Source organism: Triturus cristatus, chromosome 7, assembly GCF_964204655.1.
Source record: "Triturus cristatus chromosome 7, aTriCri1.1, whole genome shotgun sequence".
Classification (NCBI taxonomy): domain Eukaryota; kingdom Metazoa; phylum Chordata; class Amphibia; order Caudata; family Salamandridae; genus Triturus; species Triturus cristatus.
The window spans coordinates 1,339,557,176-1,339,577,811 of record NC_140590.1 but is presented as its reverse complement, the minus strand read 5'-3'; the positions used below and the strand labels follow the sequence as shown (position 1 = coordinate 1,339,577,811).

Here is a 20,636-nt window from a genome sequence, read left to right as displayed (position 1 = left end):
AACTGTAAAACACTCCCTTCTATGGGTCATTTAACAACTCGGGGCTTCGGGGTTAGGTAACCTACTTTGGATGCTGTGTAAAAGAGTAAATACAAAAATTAATGCAATGAAACTAAGCAACCAGTACTGTCTAAAACACTGTGAAAACTGACACGCATTCTGGCATTTTGTTTAGTTAATGTCGATTTTCTCATAGATGCGAGTAAAGTACTCTTAATATTTTAATGAAATCTGCACACTTTTAATTAATAGCACCGGGCGACCTTTGACAACTAGGTAATGAATACATTTTCATGTACCCCCGAAGCCCGCCTGCCCCCGCCCCCTTGGCAAAATGAATTGCCTCCCAGTGTTTGGGGGATAACCAAGACGCAGGAGAGTGAGTGAAATAGTCTAAAAAATGAAAGAGAAGCCGGGATTCGGATTCCCATGCTCCGATCGCGTTGGCTAGTGTGTAAGCACTACTTTTATTAATGAGTTTCGCATTAGTAAAGCACCATGGTGTGCATGTGTGGCAACACTTCACCCATAAGCAGTTGTTGACACAATCCACACTTTGCGTCTTTTCAATATATTTATTACGAAGTGAAGGACCTTTCCAAGGGATTTTGCACACTACATACATTCACTCCAAAAATAAAACGTGTAGGTAAAAAATATCGCCATTTACAATGTCAATAGCTCTAACTCACAAATGCGAGACCTATTTGCATTGCAAATGCTTGTTCTATGCTTGTTGAGAGATAGAGAAATTATAGGATTACTGCACTTTTCACGTGATCTAACACCAACTGCATAAATTGCAGATTTCAAGAAAAAAAATGTAGTTCAACTGGATCGAAAGCCACTAAAACTGTGCAGCAGATAGTGCAGCACAGCTGCTGCCACTTTACATAGGTAACTTGCCACTATTTAGTTGCTTGCTGCTGCATTCATGTGTTAAACCTGTACTAATGTTCTTAAGTCTTTGCCAAGAAAATATAACTGTGTGTTAAAATGACACAATCCTGCTGCATAATTTAGTCCACTCTGTTGTGCCACATAGTTCTGGTGGCTTTGCCTAAGCCTTTGCAAAGGCTTCAGAAGGCGTTTTCGCTATTTTGTGCTGTAGTTATACCTGAACAATTTGATAAATCATTTGCACATAAATAGCGAATATTTGCAATGCTATTCATTGCTCTACGAATTGGTTCACTGTGAAAAATGTTTCAATTGTATATATTAGCATTGCACATTTTATCAAAGCTTTTCAATTTGGATGATTATTCCAGCTTTTTGCAGCTTCCATGAGGATGTGCAAACGAAGGCCAAACTAAGAAAGAGTGCTAAATAACAATTCATAATCAATGCATTGAGGGCAATTTATCTTAATAAGAGATCAGAACGAAGAAAGGCCTTTAGTAATAGGAGCACTGCACAAATGTATCTTTTATGTCCTGAACGTGTACCTAAAAAACAATATCAGAAAAATTAGCCTAAGTATGATTTAATTTAGAGGTATAACCAAGTTCATTGGATTGCGTGGCAAGATATGCTAGAGAGTTGGCTAAATTATGTGGTAAAGGAAATTTATGCATCATATATGCGGTCAAATGATAAATATTCAATAGCATACTATCTAGTTATTTTGAAATTGTGACATATGTTGATGCAAAAGGGATCCCAATGCTAATGTAAAAAGATAGGTTTCCTAATATCAATCAAAGGCTTTATTTCGATATAAATATATCTTAAAAGCATACATGTAGAAGATACACATTAAAATATTAAAAGACATCAGTACATTGTGAAAAGGCCAAACATTTCAGATCCGCTACTGGTGTCAATAAATTAGATAAAAACCAGAGAAATAGGATAAAAACAAATTAAACAAGATAAGCAAGCCTAATTGATCTAATACGCCAAGCCCAACCAAGGAACTTGGCTAACCCACAAACAAAAAGGGGACGGGGGTCGTTTTTTAGTATTCGGATAGCCTCTATATGGAACCTGGTGCCAAGTTTTCTGCAAAGAGGCTTAAGCCATCTACTTCGGGGGGCTGAATAAGCCAAACATTCAAACAGTAGATGGGGTACAGACTCAAGCCTATTTTCGCAGAAGGGGCAGGAGGAGGTTGTCTGCCTTGGAGCCTTCCACCTAGATGTCAGTTCACCAACAGGGAGTAAACCTATTCTAAATTGGAAGTACAAAGCCCTATCCTTGCGGTTTGTAATAATGTCCAGGTAAGGTTCGCGGAAAGCCACATCCTTGATCAGGAGAAAATCCATGGATGTCCTACATAGATTGGCATCACTATTTCTAGTACCCGCTACCCAGGCCCAATAAATCTTTTTCAGCTCCAATTTAGGAGGAGCAGATCTATTGGTCCAATTTTCGCCGAGGCCAAGGTTGAAGAGAAGACGCTTGACTTCCCTCAACCAAGGAATCTTGACCCAGGCTGATGAACCCAGCACGTCGGTTAGGCCGTCTGCATAGCTGGATAGTTCTGGCGTTCTCCAAATTCTTGCCCATAAGAGGAGAGGGCGAAGCTTTGCTTGGTCTCTCAATGGGCGGATTCCTGTATCCAGGAACAAGGGGAGGTTTGGGGTACTATAGGGAAGCCCCATTAGATCTTTTAGAAATTTGTTTTCCGAACGGGAAAGAAGATCTGCCTTTTGGACCCCCCAAAGTTCAGCCCCATATAGAGCGGCGCTTACAGCCCTTGCCTTGTAAATGTCCAGAACAGCAGCGATAGGTTTTAAGGATGAGGCGCGATGTTCCTTGAGCAAGGCCCCCACTACCCTCTTATGTGTCAACAACATCTTTTGGAGGTGGCAGTTCCAGCTCATAGAGTCACAGAGTCGGACACCCAGATAATCGAACTCTGAGACTCTCTCCAGCGCGACAGAATCTAATGTCGGTGGTTTAGCCAGTTTTTTAGGGGGATTAAGAACCAGATACTTTGTCTTTGCAGTGTTAATGACCAACCCTCTTACATCACAGAAGGACTTAAAATTAGTTAGCAAGCTCTGCAGACCTGCCGGGGATTTTGAGATCAGGAGGGTGTCATCTGCGAATAGAAGAGTAGGTATTCTTTTGCCAGCCAGGGATGGTGCGTCTGCTGGGTGTTGAAGCAGGTGCTCCACCACTCCATTAACGTATATGGAAAACAAAGTAGGAGCAAGAACACATCCCTGGCGTACCCCTCTATTTACAGGGATGCATGCTGTTTTTTGCCCCTGGCTACCCCACCTGATCTGAGCAAAATTGTCCGTGTGTAGATTTATTAGCAGGTTTAACAAATAGGGTGGAATACCCAGTTCGTTTAATACTCTCCAGAGCTGGCAACGGGGAACTAGGTCGAAGGCAGTCCGCAAGTCTATAAAGGCAAGATATAGACTGCCCCTGGCCAGGAGAACGACCTTCCAATAAAGCATCATTAATCTGAAGGATTGCTCTATTGTCCCCGTGCCTACTCTGAACCCTACCTGGAAATCGGAGAGGATGCCCTTGTCCTCCACCCACTGCAATATCCTGGTTAAAACCACCTTACCAGCCACCTTTTGTGAGGTGTCTAGAAGACTTATTGGACGGTAATTAGCCGGGTCGTTCCGACAGCCTTTCTTAAAAATAGGAACGACCTCAGCACCCTTCCATGAAGTCGGAAGAGTTGCCCCTTCAAAGTTGGAATTTAATAGGGCAGAGGTGAGTTTTCCCCAGTGATCTGGGTTAGCGCGTAGCAGGTCTCCGGGAATTCCGTCCAGACCTGCTGCTTTATTGGGGACCAAATTGTTTATTGCCCCCTCCACTTCCTTAGGTGTAAACTGAAGCTCATCCTTAAGTTGGGCAAAGTCGTAAGGATGACAGGCACTCAGGCTCGCCCCCACTTCCTGAGGCGTTGAGTAAAGTTTAGTGAAGTGATCAACCCATGCAGTCTCTGGGACATTACACGTAATCATTGAGTCCACAGGTTTCTCCCTGGATCTCAGGAGGTCCCAGAAGCCCTTTGCATCTTTTCTTACGCTTGCGGCTTTAAGATCACACCAGAACTGGTCTTCCCAATCTGCCTTTGCTTTTGCTAGAGCTCTCTTATAGTTGCCCCTGGCTATACATACTAGGTTTCTATTCTTAGCTTTTACAGCTTTTAATAGTTCCCTTTTAGCTAATCGACAAGAGTCTGTAAACGATCCGGATGGGCCCTTCCTTGAGTCTCCCTTATCCCCCTTACCCGCATTCTTGGCTATGAATAGGTCACCTATAGCCTTTGTGGTTTGGGAAAAAGCTACGGATACCTCTAGTGCACTTATGGAGGGGGAATCTAGGCGCAATGAGATATTAGCCATTACTAATTGTGCTTCCCGCATCTTGGTCTCGTTGCCACTGAACGTCTTCCACTTCAGGCGCCTGCCACAGTTAGTAGGACATACTTCGTGTGAGGATTTCCACACGTGAGGAAATAGGATAGAGGGGCTGCTCTTCCACAAGTAAGAGAAGGATAAGAGCAGGGGGTTGTGGTCACTATCTATAGACGGACAGACCTCCATGTCCTCCAGGAAGGACCACAGGCAGAAGTTCAACATGGCATAGTCGATCCTGGACGAATGACCTATTCTATTGAATGTATGTGCCCCCTTTTGATCAGATTTAGATCTGCCATTAGTAGCTCTCAGTCCGTATTCTAGACAGAGCGCGTTAAGGTCTATGGCGTTTTGAGACCATCTTTTAATTGGAGCAATGGACAAAGGTGGAATGCCTCTTCTTGCATCGTCATCTCTACAACCCAACACATCCTCAGCTGCGAGCGGTTCGAAAGTGCAATTAAAATCCCCCGCTAGTAGGACAAGGGAATTGGAACCACAGTTTTTGAGTTCCTCATCAATGCCAGTTAGGGGGAGAGTGGATCCTCCACCCCTAGAGCCTCTAACATAGATATTCAGTATTTCGAGTTCCGGCCCTGATATAGTTTTATAGCCCGCCGTAGCAGGTTATACTGGCCTTTAAAGGCTCGCTCAGGCGTTAAAGGCCCGAGACAAAGGCGAGGGCCTTTAACAAGGGAACATGCCTTTAATAGTGGTATAGCCCAGCTAAGGTGGGCTATAAAGCTATTAGAACATTCCACCCCATGAGGGCAGGAATGTTCTAAGTAAAAAACATGAAGACCTCTTGGAGCCTGAGGGGACTGAAATAACCCTCTGCCTCCGAAGCCTTTGTTTCACAGCTCATGCTGTGAATGTTCTACAGCTAAGAGCCGCGCTCAGGGCCACGGTTGTTAGCTGTTGAACATTCACCGCAAGAGGTGAAAGGGGGCTGAAGTCAGCCCCTGGTTCTTCCTGGCTTGGCTGAACTGCTTTTTGTAGTTCAGCCAAGCAAAGGAGAGACAGGACCTGAGAAGCATTCACCCCTCTCTCCTTCTGAAGCCCTAGTGACACTGAGCTACAGGAGGAGGGAAGGGCAAGGGCTACTGCGTGTCCTCCTCCATGGCCTCCGCCTTTCACTTTCCTTGGTCTAAATAACATATTTTCGAGAGGCAGGGGGAAAGAGAAAGGCAGATGCTGTGTATTATCACATTGAAATGTTGAGAGAGGTGGGCCTATACCAGTTCATATGGTTTGCTGCTGCTCCATTGTCTTCAATGGGGCTCTCAACATTCCAGTGTTCCAAAATAGCCTTAGAGCCAACCGTAGCAAGCTCTACTGGCCATTAAAGGTCTGCTCCAGTGTTAAAGGCCTGAGCCGAAGGTGAGGGCCTCTAACAAGAGAGCAGGCCTTTAATGGCCGGTATAGCCCATTACGGAGGGCTCTAAGGCTAATAGAACAATCCACCCCTAGAGGGAAGACAAAGGCCTTACGGAGCCAGAGGGGATTGCCGTGAGGTCTTTTGTTCACAGCAACAGCTGTAAACAGACATTGGAATGTTGGAGCTCCTGGCTTCTACCGGCAAATGGAAGCCCAGAGACCTTCATTGTGTTCAATGGAGCTCCCAACATTCCAATGTTCTCGTAATGGAAATAATACACATTCAAAATGTTATTGACCAACATTTAATGATTTTGTCCTGCATGGATGCACAGGAATACAATTTGAACTAATACTGCCCTTTCTACTAGTTAGTATGAAATGTACACAGTATTGTATTTTACAAGAACAATTCTTATAAAAAATATATGTTCCGCTTCTGCACATCTTTGTTCTGTTTTAAAACTTGCCTTCAATGTGTAATTTGTTCGTAGTATAGAGCCTCCCAGAGCCCTTTAGACTAGTATTGTACATTTCATATTCATTATGTCTGTGCCTCACTTGGAGGCAGTTTGAGATTCAGGACATCAAACCTTAAAAAGAAATACATGTTTAGGACATATTTACATGACTGATGCTTTGTGAACAGTGCCTGTGAAATAACGTTTGCTTTGAGAACTGTGTCTGTGATATTAACATGAGTTTGCCAGAACAGTGAAACAGCATTTTCATGACAAACAAGGAATCACCCTTCCCTTCTCCTTTTGAATTGCTTTTCTTTTAATATTCTCAGGCCCCGGTTAGAGGGGTACAGGGCAGAGGGGGCTACTGGGCCGCAACTTTAGTGATTGAGGTTGTTTGACTCTGGTCCCCTGGAGCTTGTCCTACTCGGACGCTGCAAATTCGGCCAAGTGCAACCCTTCCTGCACTTGACTCTCAGGGTAGCAAGGGCGAGCAGTCACAGGCTTCTCAGAGAAATATTGTATGTGCAAGAGCTCATAACCCAACAGCCAAATAATAGACACAAAAATATAATTTCCAGGCTAGTGGTTATCTTTTAGGAATGAAAGTACTTTTAATCTTACAGCAAAGCAAAATAAATACTACACAATGTAATAAATACTGGGTTGTCATAAATTGTGCTAAAAATTATGAGGCACTACACTCAACACTCCTCCCCAGTAACCTTCTTCCTTCCAGCCGGAGTCACTATTACCATCGCCACTATGCTCTGTCATCCCTCTATGTACAGGTAGGCTCCTCCGTTACCTGTCGTTGTGCAGTGGACATCCACGCTGTGCAGTGTGAACGAGTAGAATTCCTGCCCATACAAAGTGAACTCTGCCAGGGCTGTTCATCATAGCAGCTGTTCTCCAAGAGACTGGTTCATAAGGGCTCATGCAGCTGGTGTAGGGCCCCTCCGGAATCAACTTGGGGAGAGGTGTTGGCCTAACGGCTAGGGCGCTCTACCTCGGACCTGGGGAACTGGGTTCGAGTCTCGGTAATGACGCTGAACATCCAGTGATTCTGGGCAAATCACTTAATCTCCCCGTGCCTAACAAAACATGAATGTGTGTCCTCATGTAACGTAACTGGTGCTATGTAAAGCGCTCTGATACCTGATTGGATTCTGGGCAAGTTTGCGCTATATAAAACTCAGCAAAAAAACAAAAACTAAGAACCAGCATTCGGCTGGCAATAGTTGAAGTCGCCAAGCCTAGTCCTGTACAGGCTTTGAGGCAGTTACAGCCACCAGACTGGTTTAGGGTGTTTTGCTTTGGTGACATTTTGGTCATCATTGCGGCAGTCACGATGGTGGCATCAGTCACTCAGCCAGTGGCAGGCAGCCAGTTCGACTCAGGCTGACACGCTATGGTACAGACTTTATTGCAGCTTCTACAGCACTACGCAGAGAGATCAGGCAACCCCTTCTCAGAATAGGCTTTCTCCAGAATCGCTCTTTGAAGTTCATCTGCTACCTTTAGGTTTGCATCAGTCTGAGAACATGATGGGCATCTCTTTCCGGGGTGGTCTCTCCTTTTGCAGGGATAGGCACACTCCTTCCCCCTCTCATCAAAGAATCAGGCTTCTAGATTTCTTCAGGCAGATCTTTAGCTCCTCCAGAAGAGCTGTGACTTTAGCTGATGCCCCCTCACCTCTGTGACATTGACTAGAAGGCAGACACCAGCTATGCTTACAGCGGCTCTTCAAGTACTCGGTGGAACACTCTCTTCCTTGGTCAAGAAGACTTTGGGACTGAAACCAAGTGGGGTGGTTTGATTCCACTTGTAGTCCCACTTGTGGGTCCACCGTCTCAAGGTTCCACTTTTATTTACATTTATGGAGTCACTGTCTTAACCACATGGGTGCTCAGGACGGCTCCCGGCCGTCATGAGTCACTGGTAGTCCTGTGCTCATGACGGCCGTGAGCCGTCCGACCGTTGCCGCTCCGCCCACGCGTGGCAAATTCCCTGCTTGTGCGGGCGAAATAATTAGTGGGCGGAGTTCGGATGGCTCCCGGCCGTCATGAGCACATGCCCACCGTGATTTATGGCGGCCGGGAGCCGTCCTGGGTACCTGAGCGCCACGCCCAGCCCCGCCCCCCCCTCGCACCGCGGCGGAATTTGCCGCGCGGCGAAGGGGTTAAGATTAAGAACAGGTTTCCATCAGTTCTCCTTCAAGTAGCCTTCTCAATTTGCTCTTCAGATACAGCTGGTGTGTAATGTGATGCTACTTACAACAGGTACCACTGGGGATGGCACCAAGCACGAGTAACAAAATATAGGCACAATGAGTGTGAGATTGTTACCCCTGATTGTCATCAGTCTTCCTGAACGAGTCATCAGGGAACAATAAAAGGGCAGATCTGACCTAGCAACTTCCTCACCTTGAACATAAAAACTGCAGTCTCAGACCTCATCCTTGCGATCTTCTACATAGCTGCGCGTAGAAAGAACTAATCAGCAACCTGATGCTAACAATAATTGTTATTGATTTTCTAAATGTATCACTGTTTCATTCCTCCTCACTTCAGTTTCTGGGTCTCCACCGTACAACCACAGAATTATTAAGATGATACACTTCCACTGTCTAGAAGAGCGAACCCTACCATCCCTCTTGTGTCATGCTAAACCATGGACATCCAAAATGGGCCCCTCTGGCTTCAGTACTCAAACTCTCTCTCTCTTTCATTACACACACATACTCCCTCACACACACACTCTCCTTACTGGTATGCATGTATCACTGTATAAGCACACAGACTTGACATGCAAAAGCAATGTCAGTGCTAGGTTTTACATAATAGTGGTACTTTACATGAGAGTGGTGAGTCGCAAGATGCCGGGGCCAAAGTTAAAAGTCAGTTTACCTCTTCCAAATGCGGTCAGGCACTCAGGGATTTAGTTCACCCCAGTTCACTGTGCAGGGGATATTTCTGTCCTAACAAGTATGTAAGGTGTTTCCTGAGACAGACAAAACTCCTTCACCGTGTCATGAATTTGGTATGTTAACATCTGAACAAAAATATATCCTCTTTAAATACCTGATGCAGTAGGAAAAGCTGACATGTGAAGCTTGCCCTGTGTGTGAAGCACTTAAATTCACTTTTTATTCATTTGAGCTAGAAATAATTGTATTATTAAAAACACAATTGGTGAATTACATGGCAAGTACCGGAAATCATTATTATGGAAAACTGCCATGGCTATGGGAATGCATAATTCAAGCAGCCCTGGGTATAATTAGTAGCTAATATTCTTGGAACCTCTAACTCTCTAGGGAGGAATACAACAATTGTAGAATGTTTAACTTTCTTGGAATACTGATGTTTCTATCAGCTTTATGCCTGGTAATTAACTGTCCATTCTTGTATTGGATTAAATGATATGTTCAGGAAGTACATGGAATGACCGGAAACGTATTTGATTAAACAATTGTTTGTTTTTGTATCAGCTGTTAAACTGACATTAACGCTCCGTCATTCCCATGTAAATGTGCCCCTGTGCTCTCTGGCACATGGTACAGTCAGCCGAGGTCGGCTGGTCTATCAGTCCTGCAGCAGGCATAATCTCGAAAGATCATTTAGACAGCAAGATTTAACTGGCAGATGTTTCAGGGTTGGTGAGCGGGCTCTAATCCGAAAGGTACTAATGACACAGCATCGAGCTCTCTAATCATTGCTTCTCTAAAAAACAATATATTCGAGCCTTTCTCCTCTCTCTCCCTCTGCATAAGCAAGCCAACGGCCCGGTTTCCCGCTTGAGGAGGAGGCTGGGATCCTGTGAGCCCGAGTTCACGGTACCGCTGCTCACCCTGGCTCAGGGCTGCCCCGACATGCAGAACCCCTTGGGGCCGGCCTGCATCTTCCTGCGCAAGGGCATCGCCGAGAAGCAGGGGGTAAGCATTGTGTCCTGTCCTGGGAGAGAGGGCAGGCATTGGAGTCTGCGTCACACATGCCCCTGTTCCGTGGCGCCTTATTCTGTGTCACTGTTGTCACTGCTGTGTGCATACCCTAATACAGGAGGATGGAGAGCCAGAGAACGAGAAAGAAAGAAGGACGGAGGGAGGGAGGGAGATATAAGGAGTGAACCCCAGATCGAGTGAAGCCTGGGACTGATGACCAGTGTTCTGGGCTGAAATAGATGGAGACGGTCCCTCCAGTATGGGGCAGAGGGAGGTGTGTGTGTCTGGAGGGTGTGGGGTAGATGGATGGGTGGTTGGTAAGAGAGTACCCCTCCATTGAGGGAAACAAGGAATTGTGCTGAGAGGTATAGAGACATCTTCCATTTGTGTGAACGGACCGATGGGAGCTCCAGAATAAGAGGCCACAGGCTTGGAAGTGGTGGGGGCCTTTAGGCTGAAACTAGATGGTTTGTGACACTCCCTGCCTCCCCCAACCCCCGGAAGCCTGAGGTCGGGAGCCATTTGTGTTCACTAATGTCAGGTTTAATACTTTTAATACAAAAATCTACTGCTTTATTGATCTATCTTCATCTCTCTCATCTTTATACACATTCTCTCTCCCTCTACCACCCCTTCTCCACTTTTCCCTCCTTCCTCTCATTCCCTCTTGCCTTGTTTCCATCATCCTTTTTTATTTTCATCCCTTTCTCTCTTTCTCGCTTCCTGTCCCCTCCTATTACTTCCCTCTTCCCCTCGAGCATCTCCGTCTGCCCTACTACTCTTTTCCCTCCAATGTCTTTTCGCCATTCCTAAATCACCCCCCATTTATTCATTTCCCCTCTCATCTCTCTCCCCGCCGACACATCTTCTTTCCATCCTCTTCCCCGTGTCCTTTCCACACCTTTTCTAGCCATTGATTCAACATCCTGTCTATGACGTCCCCTTCCACCTCCTATTACACTGACTACCTGATATCTCGTCTCTCCCACTTCCCCTTTTCCTCCCTTTGCCATTCTCCTCTTTCTGCACTCCCTCGTCTCCCCCCATCCACTACCTCCATCCTCTCTACTTCTTTCCCATTTTCACTTCTCTCTCCGTCTACCCACCTTTACCCCTCTTCGCCTTTCCACTCTTTTGTTTCCCCACTCGCTCCTAAATATTTCGACCTCCTTTTCACATTTCCATTCACTTCACTAAGCTCTTATCCCCCCACCACGTTTTATTCCCGCTCTCTGTCTTGTATTTATTGTCACCCATATTTCCTCACACTCTCCCTTTTACGTCTTTTCCAGTACCGGGAGCTGGGTACAGATGAAATTGAAGGTAAGGAGATGTTTGGACCTTACTCTGTCATTTTTCGGGTGGTATGGGTGGAGAAACCTGCCAGTGTAACAAGAACCATTAGCACCCCTTGACCTGTTTTCGGAGGTTGGTGTCTACCTCTTTTGGGGGTCCAAACGCCCCTGTCACTCTGCATCTCTATTCTTATCTCTTTGCCATTTGGTGTGGGTGGTACTCGTGGTCTTCCCTCACTTACAGTTCTGAGTCCAAAATGTGGTCATTTTATGATTCTGGTAACAGCGTTACTGCAACCAGGAATCGCGAAGACCATGCAATTTTAGACATAAATGGTGAATACAGTGCTGTGGATAGTTTCCACTGGTTTATCCTCATTTATTAGTGCCACACCGGGACTGGGTGGGCACAGATATCCCTTATTGCATTTTCAGTGTGGTGATACAGCTTAATACGAATACAAAAACCTCCCTAAATGCAAAGAAAACCCCCTCTGCACATTTAGCCTGCCTTTACATCAGTTGACGTCCTCTAAATGTGGGCCTGAGTGTGTGTTTGACACTGCAGACATGCCGAAGGGATCCTAGATGTGCCTACAGCCCTTACAGGAAGGGCCACTGCCATTGCAAGTTACTCCCCATTTATTTGCACAAAGGCGTTAAATGTGAAAAACACAAGGGAGTCCCTGTAGAGAGATGTACAGCAACATGGGTCTTAATGATCCTAGAGAGCTCTATGTAGAGCCATAAAAGAGCCCAGTGGAACAATTAGGAGCAGGATTTCATGCTCCACTTCAAGCACTTTGGGGAGTAATAACCGCAAACTATTTTAGCACCCATTTTACGCCACCGAGTCAAAAAGAGGTCTCTCATTTCAAATGTGTCCCAAAAATGGGCAGATAAACACCGATGGGCCAATTAGATTTGTGCCAGGTATCAGGTGTGTTTTTGCAGCCAGTGTACACATGGGGGTAAAAATGAGGTATAACTTATGCACATTGGAATTGTGCCTGTTTTCAGTGTCTCTTGGGTCTACGCAGGGCACAAGTCCTAAAAAAACCTAGTTAGACATCACGGCGCGTAAAATCAGGACGCGTGACATCACGGCACTTGACATCACGGCGCATGACAAGCCACAACTTTAAATATGTACGAGTGATGTAAAGCGCTCTGACACCCTGCATTGGAATGAGTAGGGCTATACAAGAAAACATAGTGGTACTTAAATTATTTCAACGCCTCCTCAGGGGTAGTAAGCGCTATATAAATTACATTTAGTATTATGTAACTACTGGGAGAGACCAGCACATCTGACATTCGTACAGTGCATGCATATCTAGTAAACAGAGCCTGAACAAAGTGAAAAGCTGCCTCTCTTAAGTATGTGTGAGGTGCTAACCTTTGTTTCTCCTCTGCTGCATTTGCTTCTAGGTGTGAGGCTCCTGACTGCTCCCAGCCAGGAGACTCCAACAAAAGGAGGCCTGATGAGCCCTCAGATTGGGCCTTTGTTATGGGCCCAGCAGGAGTCTAAAATAAGAAAGCCCTGTCCCAGTGTGCACATTGTTGCTTGTTGCAGATGGAAAGCAGACAACCTGCAGGTGCTGCTGAAAGTGTCCCAGTGTTTGGAAATTACACCGGGATGAGTTCAGAACATTATTTAGTGGGGCCCAACTTCTTGGCAGGGTGGACGGTGTTCGCCCTGTGAAAATAGTGGCTGAATGCCGTCCACCCATGTGTACCCATGCTGACTCCTGCCCTGGGTCTATGTCACCCAACAGAGAATAATTTTTGCTCTGCGCCCTTAAAAATAAGCCCAAAAATTGTTTGTGTGCAATCACCAGTGTTCACTTCTCGGGTCCAAGTAAGGCGGCTCCTGGAAGCAAAGGAAGGAAGGGCGAGTGTGTGCAACTATTATTTAATTCCAAAAGATTTAATTGATTTCTGCCTAAATACGTAAAGGCATATACGTAAAGAAATATCATATACCAGCAAAGCTTGCGGACCCGCTACTGTCTCTCAGGAATTTAGTTACATAATAAGGCATCTGGCAAATATCGGTATCGCGAGGTGCACTAGACCTTCATCAGTTTAATTTCGCAGCCTCTGAAAGGGGAATAATGTGGTAGCACCCCATGCTTTCTCCTGGGCCGAGGTTCACATAATTAGAACGTGTGCGCCGTTAGCTTCCAACATGGCTCTGTTCATACAGGCACCACTTCTGCATGCCGACACCAGTTTTCCTCCTTTTTTCCCAGGCCTTCCGAGACAGAAATTTGACTGACAATTTGTGTGGTAAGTGACAGTGTGCAAATCAAACCTAGAATCTCATTAATCCTGAGAGCCCGCTCCACCAGATGGAAGGTAGGCGGGCATTGAGAAATCCGCTGGTATGCACCAGACTGAGAGTTACTGAATGTCAGTCAAGTATTGGTCTGATGAATATTTCTACCCACATATTTTCTTCACCCTTTGACTCGGTCCTAAAGCCGTCCCTCACCCAAGAGGAGCTCGTTCTGAGGTGTGGACTTATACCAGGAAGTTCTGCAAGACTGAATGGGCAAAGTGCCCTCCTTGTGGACCAGAGAGTTGATACTGTAGGGCCTTGGGCAAGTATAGACGGAAGCCCAAATAGCACTGGCAGATGTCCAGAACAGGAATAGCACAAGTTAGTCACCCATGGATAGCTTTTGTTTTGTTGGAGTGGGCCCTGGGGCACTTGTAGTTTCTGTTTTGGCCAAAGCATAGCATAATGCAATGGGTTAAGGTTCGCTTCTGGACTGCCTATCCCTTATTAGCACCAGTGAAATCGATAAACAGCTATTCAGCAATGTGGTGCTCAGTTTTTCTATTAATATAGAATCTAAGGGCATGACATGGGTCCAGTCGGTGTAACCTTACCTCTTACTGAACTTTTGAAGCCACGGATTATGGGACATTTCAGCAGCAAGTGTAGTAGCCCACTAAGTTTTTTCAGCAGTTTAAAGCCCGAAGAGTTACAGGACACTGTAATCCATCTCCATCTGCTCATGACATAACGAGAGAATTTGCTGGGAGACAATAAATGCACAGTCACCAGTGCCCCAAGGTGCAGTATGTGTGCCTTAAGTTCCTTCTAACTGAGGCAGCATGTGTTTCTAGTGCTGCCACACGAGGGAGCACCATTGAAGAGAAATTACATATTAGTATTTTGCAGTATTTGTTTCCTACAGTGCCACAAGTTAGAAACGTCTTTATGGCAGGAAGAAAATAAAACAAAACCCTACTAAGATAAATATCTTGATGATGTACCCATTTTCATATAATTTTCTTGGGATGGGAAAATACTGTCATTTTTTCTGCCATACAACTGTTTTTGTCTATAAATAACTGTGTAATGGGAGCTTACAGTCTCTTTTGACTCGGTAGGAGAGTCACAGATACACCTGGGGTGGTATTACAGAAGTGCCATGGGGTGCAATGAGCATTTGCACCTGCTTTATGCTCCCTTTGGGCACTTTGGCATTACTGAAGGGGCCGCAAACGCTTGTGTGACTACTTCTGTAATACAGATATCGCTGGCAGCGCCAGTGCTATCATTAGAGGGCGTTCCCTCATTGGAAGGGGGCGTGGCCACATGCAAATGAGGAAATCTCTTTGCTTCTCTACTCACGCTGTATTACCGACCTGGATACAGAGGCAAACAAGCCTTCAGGAGAAGCACTGATAGAGTGCAACAAAAAGGTGTCAGGTGTCAGTGCGCCTCCTAAAGTCAACCCTCTGGAGAGATGAAAGGGGGTTCCATGGACCCCTCAGATATCCCATTGCAGACAGGAGCCGTCACTCAGTGCACCCGCCTGCAAGGGCGTCTCTAATTCCTCTTACAAGTGCTGTCTGCTTGCTGTCTACACAGAGAAGCACTGAGCAGCTTTTAAACAGCTGTTCCTTATTTCTCTTGAATGCCCTGCCCCGAGGGCAGCGCTAGTTTATGGTTGCCCTGAGGGCAGCGCATTTACCATAATGGGGTGCCCTTGCCCTGTTTGCATCCCACGCACCTGCTGAAAAGGTGCACATTGGCGCAAACTGGTAAAGTGCACCCTATCTGTAATAGGGCCCCTGTTGTTCACATGCATGATAACAATTACCACCTCCATTGACTTCACACCTGCCCGAGGCACTTCAAATAGCCCAAAGCCTTGGTGTTATTCATAAATGTTAAATATTTAGGCTGAGAAGGAAAGTTTGCAGCCACATGTGATCCATTAACAAAAATAGCAAAGATGGCTCTTTACTTGTGAATGCGCCTCGGTAGGTCACAGAGATATCTTAGGGATGCTTTACCCACATGGCCCCCACTCTAAAACCTGGCCTTGTCCTCAGAAATGTCTTTTCTATCCCACCAGCTATGTTGAGCCCACTGCAGGAGTAAGTTCCAATGAATGGCATGCATGTGCCACAGAGCAAAGGGCACCAGTAGGAAGCAGGAGGCTAGCAAGCCGAACAATCTAAAAACTGCCAAGGCTGGAAAAGTAGTTCTCAGCTAAAACATTGGGCAGTAGGCCACACTGGGTGCTGACCTGTTGAGGGGGGCGCTGTGACCTTAGAGGGGCGCTGTGTTTCACAATATCTTATGATGGAGAGATGAGGGGCACTTTTGCAGGTGTAGGAAGAGAATCTGAGGAGGCGGTCATGGGACGTGGGGGCCCCAAAAGTGATTGTCGCACCGGGCGACACTAGCGCTAAAGCAGGCCCTGACATTGGGTTCAAAGTCTGGATATTGCGGACTCGCTGAGATGGGGTGGAAAGGCCTTCAAAGTGACTGTGATCAAAATGGCGCAATGAAGGGTAGCCTCTGTGGGGGTTGGAGGCGGGTTTTGGAATTGTTGATGAAGAATCTAAGGTTGAATAGCAGTGACATTGTTGCCTGCAGGTGGCCGAGAGTAGTTGAGGCAAACCTTCCTTCAACAGCCACTGGTCAATGTAGAACACATATACACCCAACCTTCACTTGAAATTATCTTTGTAAACAACCGAGAGGCAGATGTAAGGCCAAAGGGTAGGGCAGTGGACTGAAATTAAGTGGATTCCAACTCAAAATGCAGGTATTTTCAGTTGGACTGTAGAATTGGTACATGAAAATACATGTCCAGTAACACCATCCAGTCTTTGTAGTCCAAGGCCAGCAGAACTTGTGCATGTGTCATAATATTGAATTGATCCTTCTAGAGTAATGAGTTCGAAACTCTGGTCCAGAATCGGTTGCAGGCCTCTGTCCATCTTGGGGACTAGGAAGTAATGATGCTAGTACCCAAGCAACTTTTCCGCTTTGGGTACTCTTGTAATCACACACTTGGCAAGGAATATCCCCACATTCCTGGACAGGTTTGTAGTATTAGCTGCCAAAATCAGCATGAGAAATTGGGATATAGGGAGAGGTGCATTCAGAAAGGGTGTAGAATGGCCAATCCAGATGATTTACAGGACCCATTAATCAGAAGTGATACAGTGCCAGCTGGACAGGAAATGCTGAATCTGACACCCTCTGGCTGCCCGTGTTCCCTCAAGGGCGAACTCAGGTTGCTGCGCCACCAGTGTCTCTGAAGGCCCAAAAGTTTTCTGCCAGTGGCGTAGCTAGACTGATTGCCACCCGTGGCCGTCCCTGCGGTGGCCGCCTCATGGGGAAAGCGGCCGTATGTAAGAACGGGGGGTGCTGGCGAACCCTGCAGTGGCCGCTCGGCGACAGCCGCAGGTAAGAGTGGGTGGGGAGGCCTCTGCCCCCAAAACTCGTGCAGACCAGGCGGACCACCCACCCACCTTGCTACGCCACTGTTCTGCACAGATTTCTAACTAAGCCTGAGACGGTCGGTGTTGATGGAAGGTAAAGCCCCTAATGTAACCTTGAAATTTCGGATACTGTTGATGTAACTGAGGCTAGACCCAGAGGCCTTTGCATAGCTATCTTGAATTTCACCACAGCAGTATTGGATTTTTTCATCTCACAGCTGGACCCCATCTTGGGCATATACTTCAAAGAATCCCTCAGAGCACATGCAGGCATGTCTGTGAATGGTAACGCTGGTCCCCACTGCACAGGCAACCAAGTCTGTTGAATCCAAACCAGAACTCAAGATTTGTTTGGCTGCACCCTGTCCATCCTGAACAGTTTTTGAAAAGAAAACTCGGAGATCTGGCAAATGCCAGCACTACCTCCCATGCCATCTGCCAAAGGGTGTTGCAATAACAGGCCAGAAGGCAGTAAGTATTTAGGGAACAGGCCACCAAACTGAAGAAAAGACTGCCATGCCCATTGCATTGATTAATTTGGACTCTGCGTCATGTGGAGTAGAAGTGAAGGACATTGGACTACCTTTGCAAGTGCCTTCTCACACACAAAGAGTCCTGGATGCCTGGTTGTCAGCTGTGCACTCTACATATCTCATTTGATTTGATTTAAAGTGGAGGCTTAACCACTACAGTCTCTGGTGTAAGATGCTGTGCCAAAAACGTTGGGCCCACAGAAGCTGATCTGTGTGTTTGGAAACGTAGCTGCTAATCTCAGGGGCTGGAGAGGTCGTAGACCAGGCTACCAAGATAGAATCAATCAGAGTCTCACTGAAAAGTAAAAGAGGCTCAGAAGTAGAAGGCCCAGGCTGTATGATTATCGTAAGCCAATTGGCTTTTGTCTACTCTTACAGAGGAGGGAGTTCCAACACTCATGCAGCACCCAGTAGCGGCTGGCACAGATCAGGGGTGGCGGGGAGATAAAAAAAAGAAAACTTACCTCCTCGCGTCTCTCCACGTCATCCCTTGTCGTTGTCTCTCCGTTCCAGCTGGAAGAGGAAGCACCCAGGCTCCCCTGATCAATCACAACTGACCAATCACAATGCTGCATTCATGCACACTTTACAGAGTGCCACCACTCCTTCCCCTACTCTGAGAGCAGAGCAGCCCCACCCGTAAAGACGCAGGAACAAATAAAAAGATAAGAACGTCCAGTTATAATTTAATTTTCCTCAGCGGAGGAGCTACCAATGGCACCTCCTCGATTGACTACTGCAAAGGAAGAACTCTCTTCATTAGGAGGACTCATTGGTACTTTATGGACTGACTTAGGTGAGGTATAAAGACCACTGCCATTCTTCAAATCCAGGTCAATGGCAGCACCAGTATATTGTAGAGGGAGTAAATGATCTGCCTCATCTTTATCAACGTCATCATGTGGGACTATGTCGGGCACCTGAATAGCATGAGAATCGTAGCCGACTAGATATTCCAAACTTTCTAATTTTTGGCACTAAGAAAGCAGGACCACCAGGAAGTCATCTTAAACATAATGCTTTGGTTCAGTAATGTCCGGGGTGCCAGATTTGTGTTGCTGCTATTGCCTGCTGTTGGCGACTAAATATCCCACAATCTGCCTGAGACCAGGAGGTAGGAGAGGGGCCATTAAAGCGCTTAATGTGCATCTACAGCTTCTGCAGCGCGGGATGCCAAATTTGTGTTGCTGCTGTTTCTTGCTGTTGGGAACTGCATATCCCACATTACCCCTGACACCCGGAGGCAGGGGAGAAGCCACTTGAGTGCTTAAAGAGACTCTGCATTTTCCCCATCGCGGGATAAGCCTGGCTGAGCCAGGGTGAAGACCGGGCCAAGAGCAAACCCATCTGTGCATGTGGAAGTGTCTGGATTAGGCCGCCCCTCTTGGCTTTGGGGTCTGGCAGGTACAGATTTCCTCTTTCCCCCATTATGGGCAAAAGGAAAACCGTGACCATGGCAGACACCACTGTAGGGCCCTAGCAACATTTGATAACCAATTTTTAACTAATGCTATGGGGGTGATGAAAAAGGAAATTAATAAAGTAGAAGAGAGACTACGAGTTACCCAGAAAGCTGTAACCAATTCATAGGAAGCACAAGGGCTCTTTATGTTGGAGAGAAGAAAAGGATGTAACTAGATTGGATAGAGTAGAACATTGTGCACCCTAGAAACACCTCTTGTGTCATGGAGGGCAGCTTGGAAATCACTCCAGATGTTCCACCCCTTACAGTTAACCCCCCACTGGCCAAATTGAAAAAAGGAGGTGTCGCTCCCTTACAGTCCAAATCACAGGGAGGATGCATCAAACTCTTTGGGGGCTGTCGGTGATGGCCTTACGAAAGATGAGCTTTTGAAACTTCAAACCAACATTATTGAAAAAGTCGATGAATTTCCGATTAACATTACAGGGACGATTACCTGTTTTATAGACCGGGTCAGCAGGAGAGTGGGACACTGGAAAACCTGTACTAAGGTGTGATGTTATAGAGACTGATAGATTACAGCCAGGGCCGGCTTTAGCGCTGGTGGCGCCCTGTGCGACACTGTTTGTTGGCGCCCCCCCAATGACCACCTCCACCACGGATCCTCTCACAAGCACCCTTTAACAGTGACCAAGTCTCCATAACCACACTCTCTCAGATGCATTGAATTAGTTATATAGCGCCACTCATACCAGTGTAGGGTGTCAGAGCACTTTGCATCACAAACACATTACACAGAGACAATCAATCGTGTGTTAATCAGTGTATAGGAAATATTACATAAGCCAAAGGACTAAAAGTGTAGGAGTCGCATGTCATCCATACTGGTAGGCCGTATAGTTTAAGAGAGCTTGAGGTGGAAAAGCACAAACTCAGAGTCGAAAAAGAAACAGCATAGTTGGGAGTTTTCTTTAATAATAACCCTTTATGCAACATTTATCAATGTTCTAATGTATACTTTGCAGTGTGTATGCAGTTCTATGATGAAAGCTAATAGCTCACTGTTGAATATTAGGACTTAAAGTTATAAATTGCAAGTAACAAAAGGATGTCTCTTTTGAAAGCAGTAACCTGCTGATCTGTTTACATCATATGCACTCTGTAATCTACTTGGTGCACGTTCTTTGCAGCAGGCATATTAACCCTTGCACTAACTTCACATAAGTCAAAACCTCAACTATACAAAACACTGATCTCTCTCCAGGAAGATAATTAATCACACCAGTTATCTTAGAAATTTTAGTGAGGCCTGGCAATTGCTGGAGGAAAGAAACGCTGCAGCAGGTGCTTGAAAAACATACTAAACTTGCAAACACGGCGCCCCCAGGAAGCCAGCACCCGGTGCGGTGGCACCGTTCGCACCGCCCTAGAGCCGGCCCTGGTTATAGCCCACAAGTTCGGCGCAAGTGAACGCAGCCACAGGCCAGGATTATTTGAACCCTATTGA

At 46.1% G+C, this 20,636-nt stretch overlaps 1 protein-coding gene across 6 annotated transcripts in view; it reads left to right on the top strand.

Annotated features, from left to right (window-relative positions):
- The window catches only part of LOC146811998 (calcium-binding protein 5), a 224,175-nt gene that overhangs the window by 128,279 nt on the left and 75,260 nt on the right, over nucleotides 1–20,636 (top strand). For 4 of the 6 annotated variants that reach the window (XM_085618967.1, XM_085618969.1, XM_085618968.1 and 1 more), the window contains 2 exons: nucleotides 9,951–10,112; nucleotides 11,411–11,441. In XM_085618967.1, coding sequence (XP_085475093.1) covers nucleotides 9,951–10,112; nucleotides 11,411–11,441 — 193 coding nt within the window. The remainder of the gene's footprint in view (nucleotides 1–9,950; nucleotides 10,113–11,410; nucleotides 11,442–20,636) is intronic. The other 2 variants (XM_085618970.1, XM_085618971.1) reach the window with 1 other exon arrangement.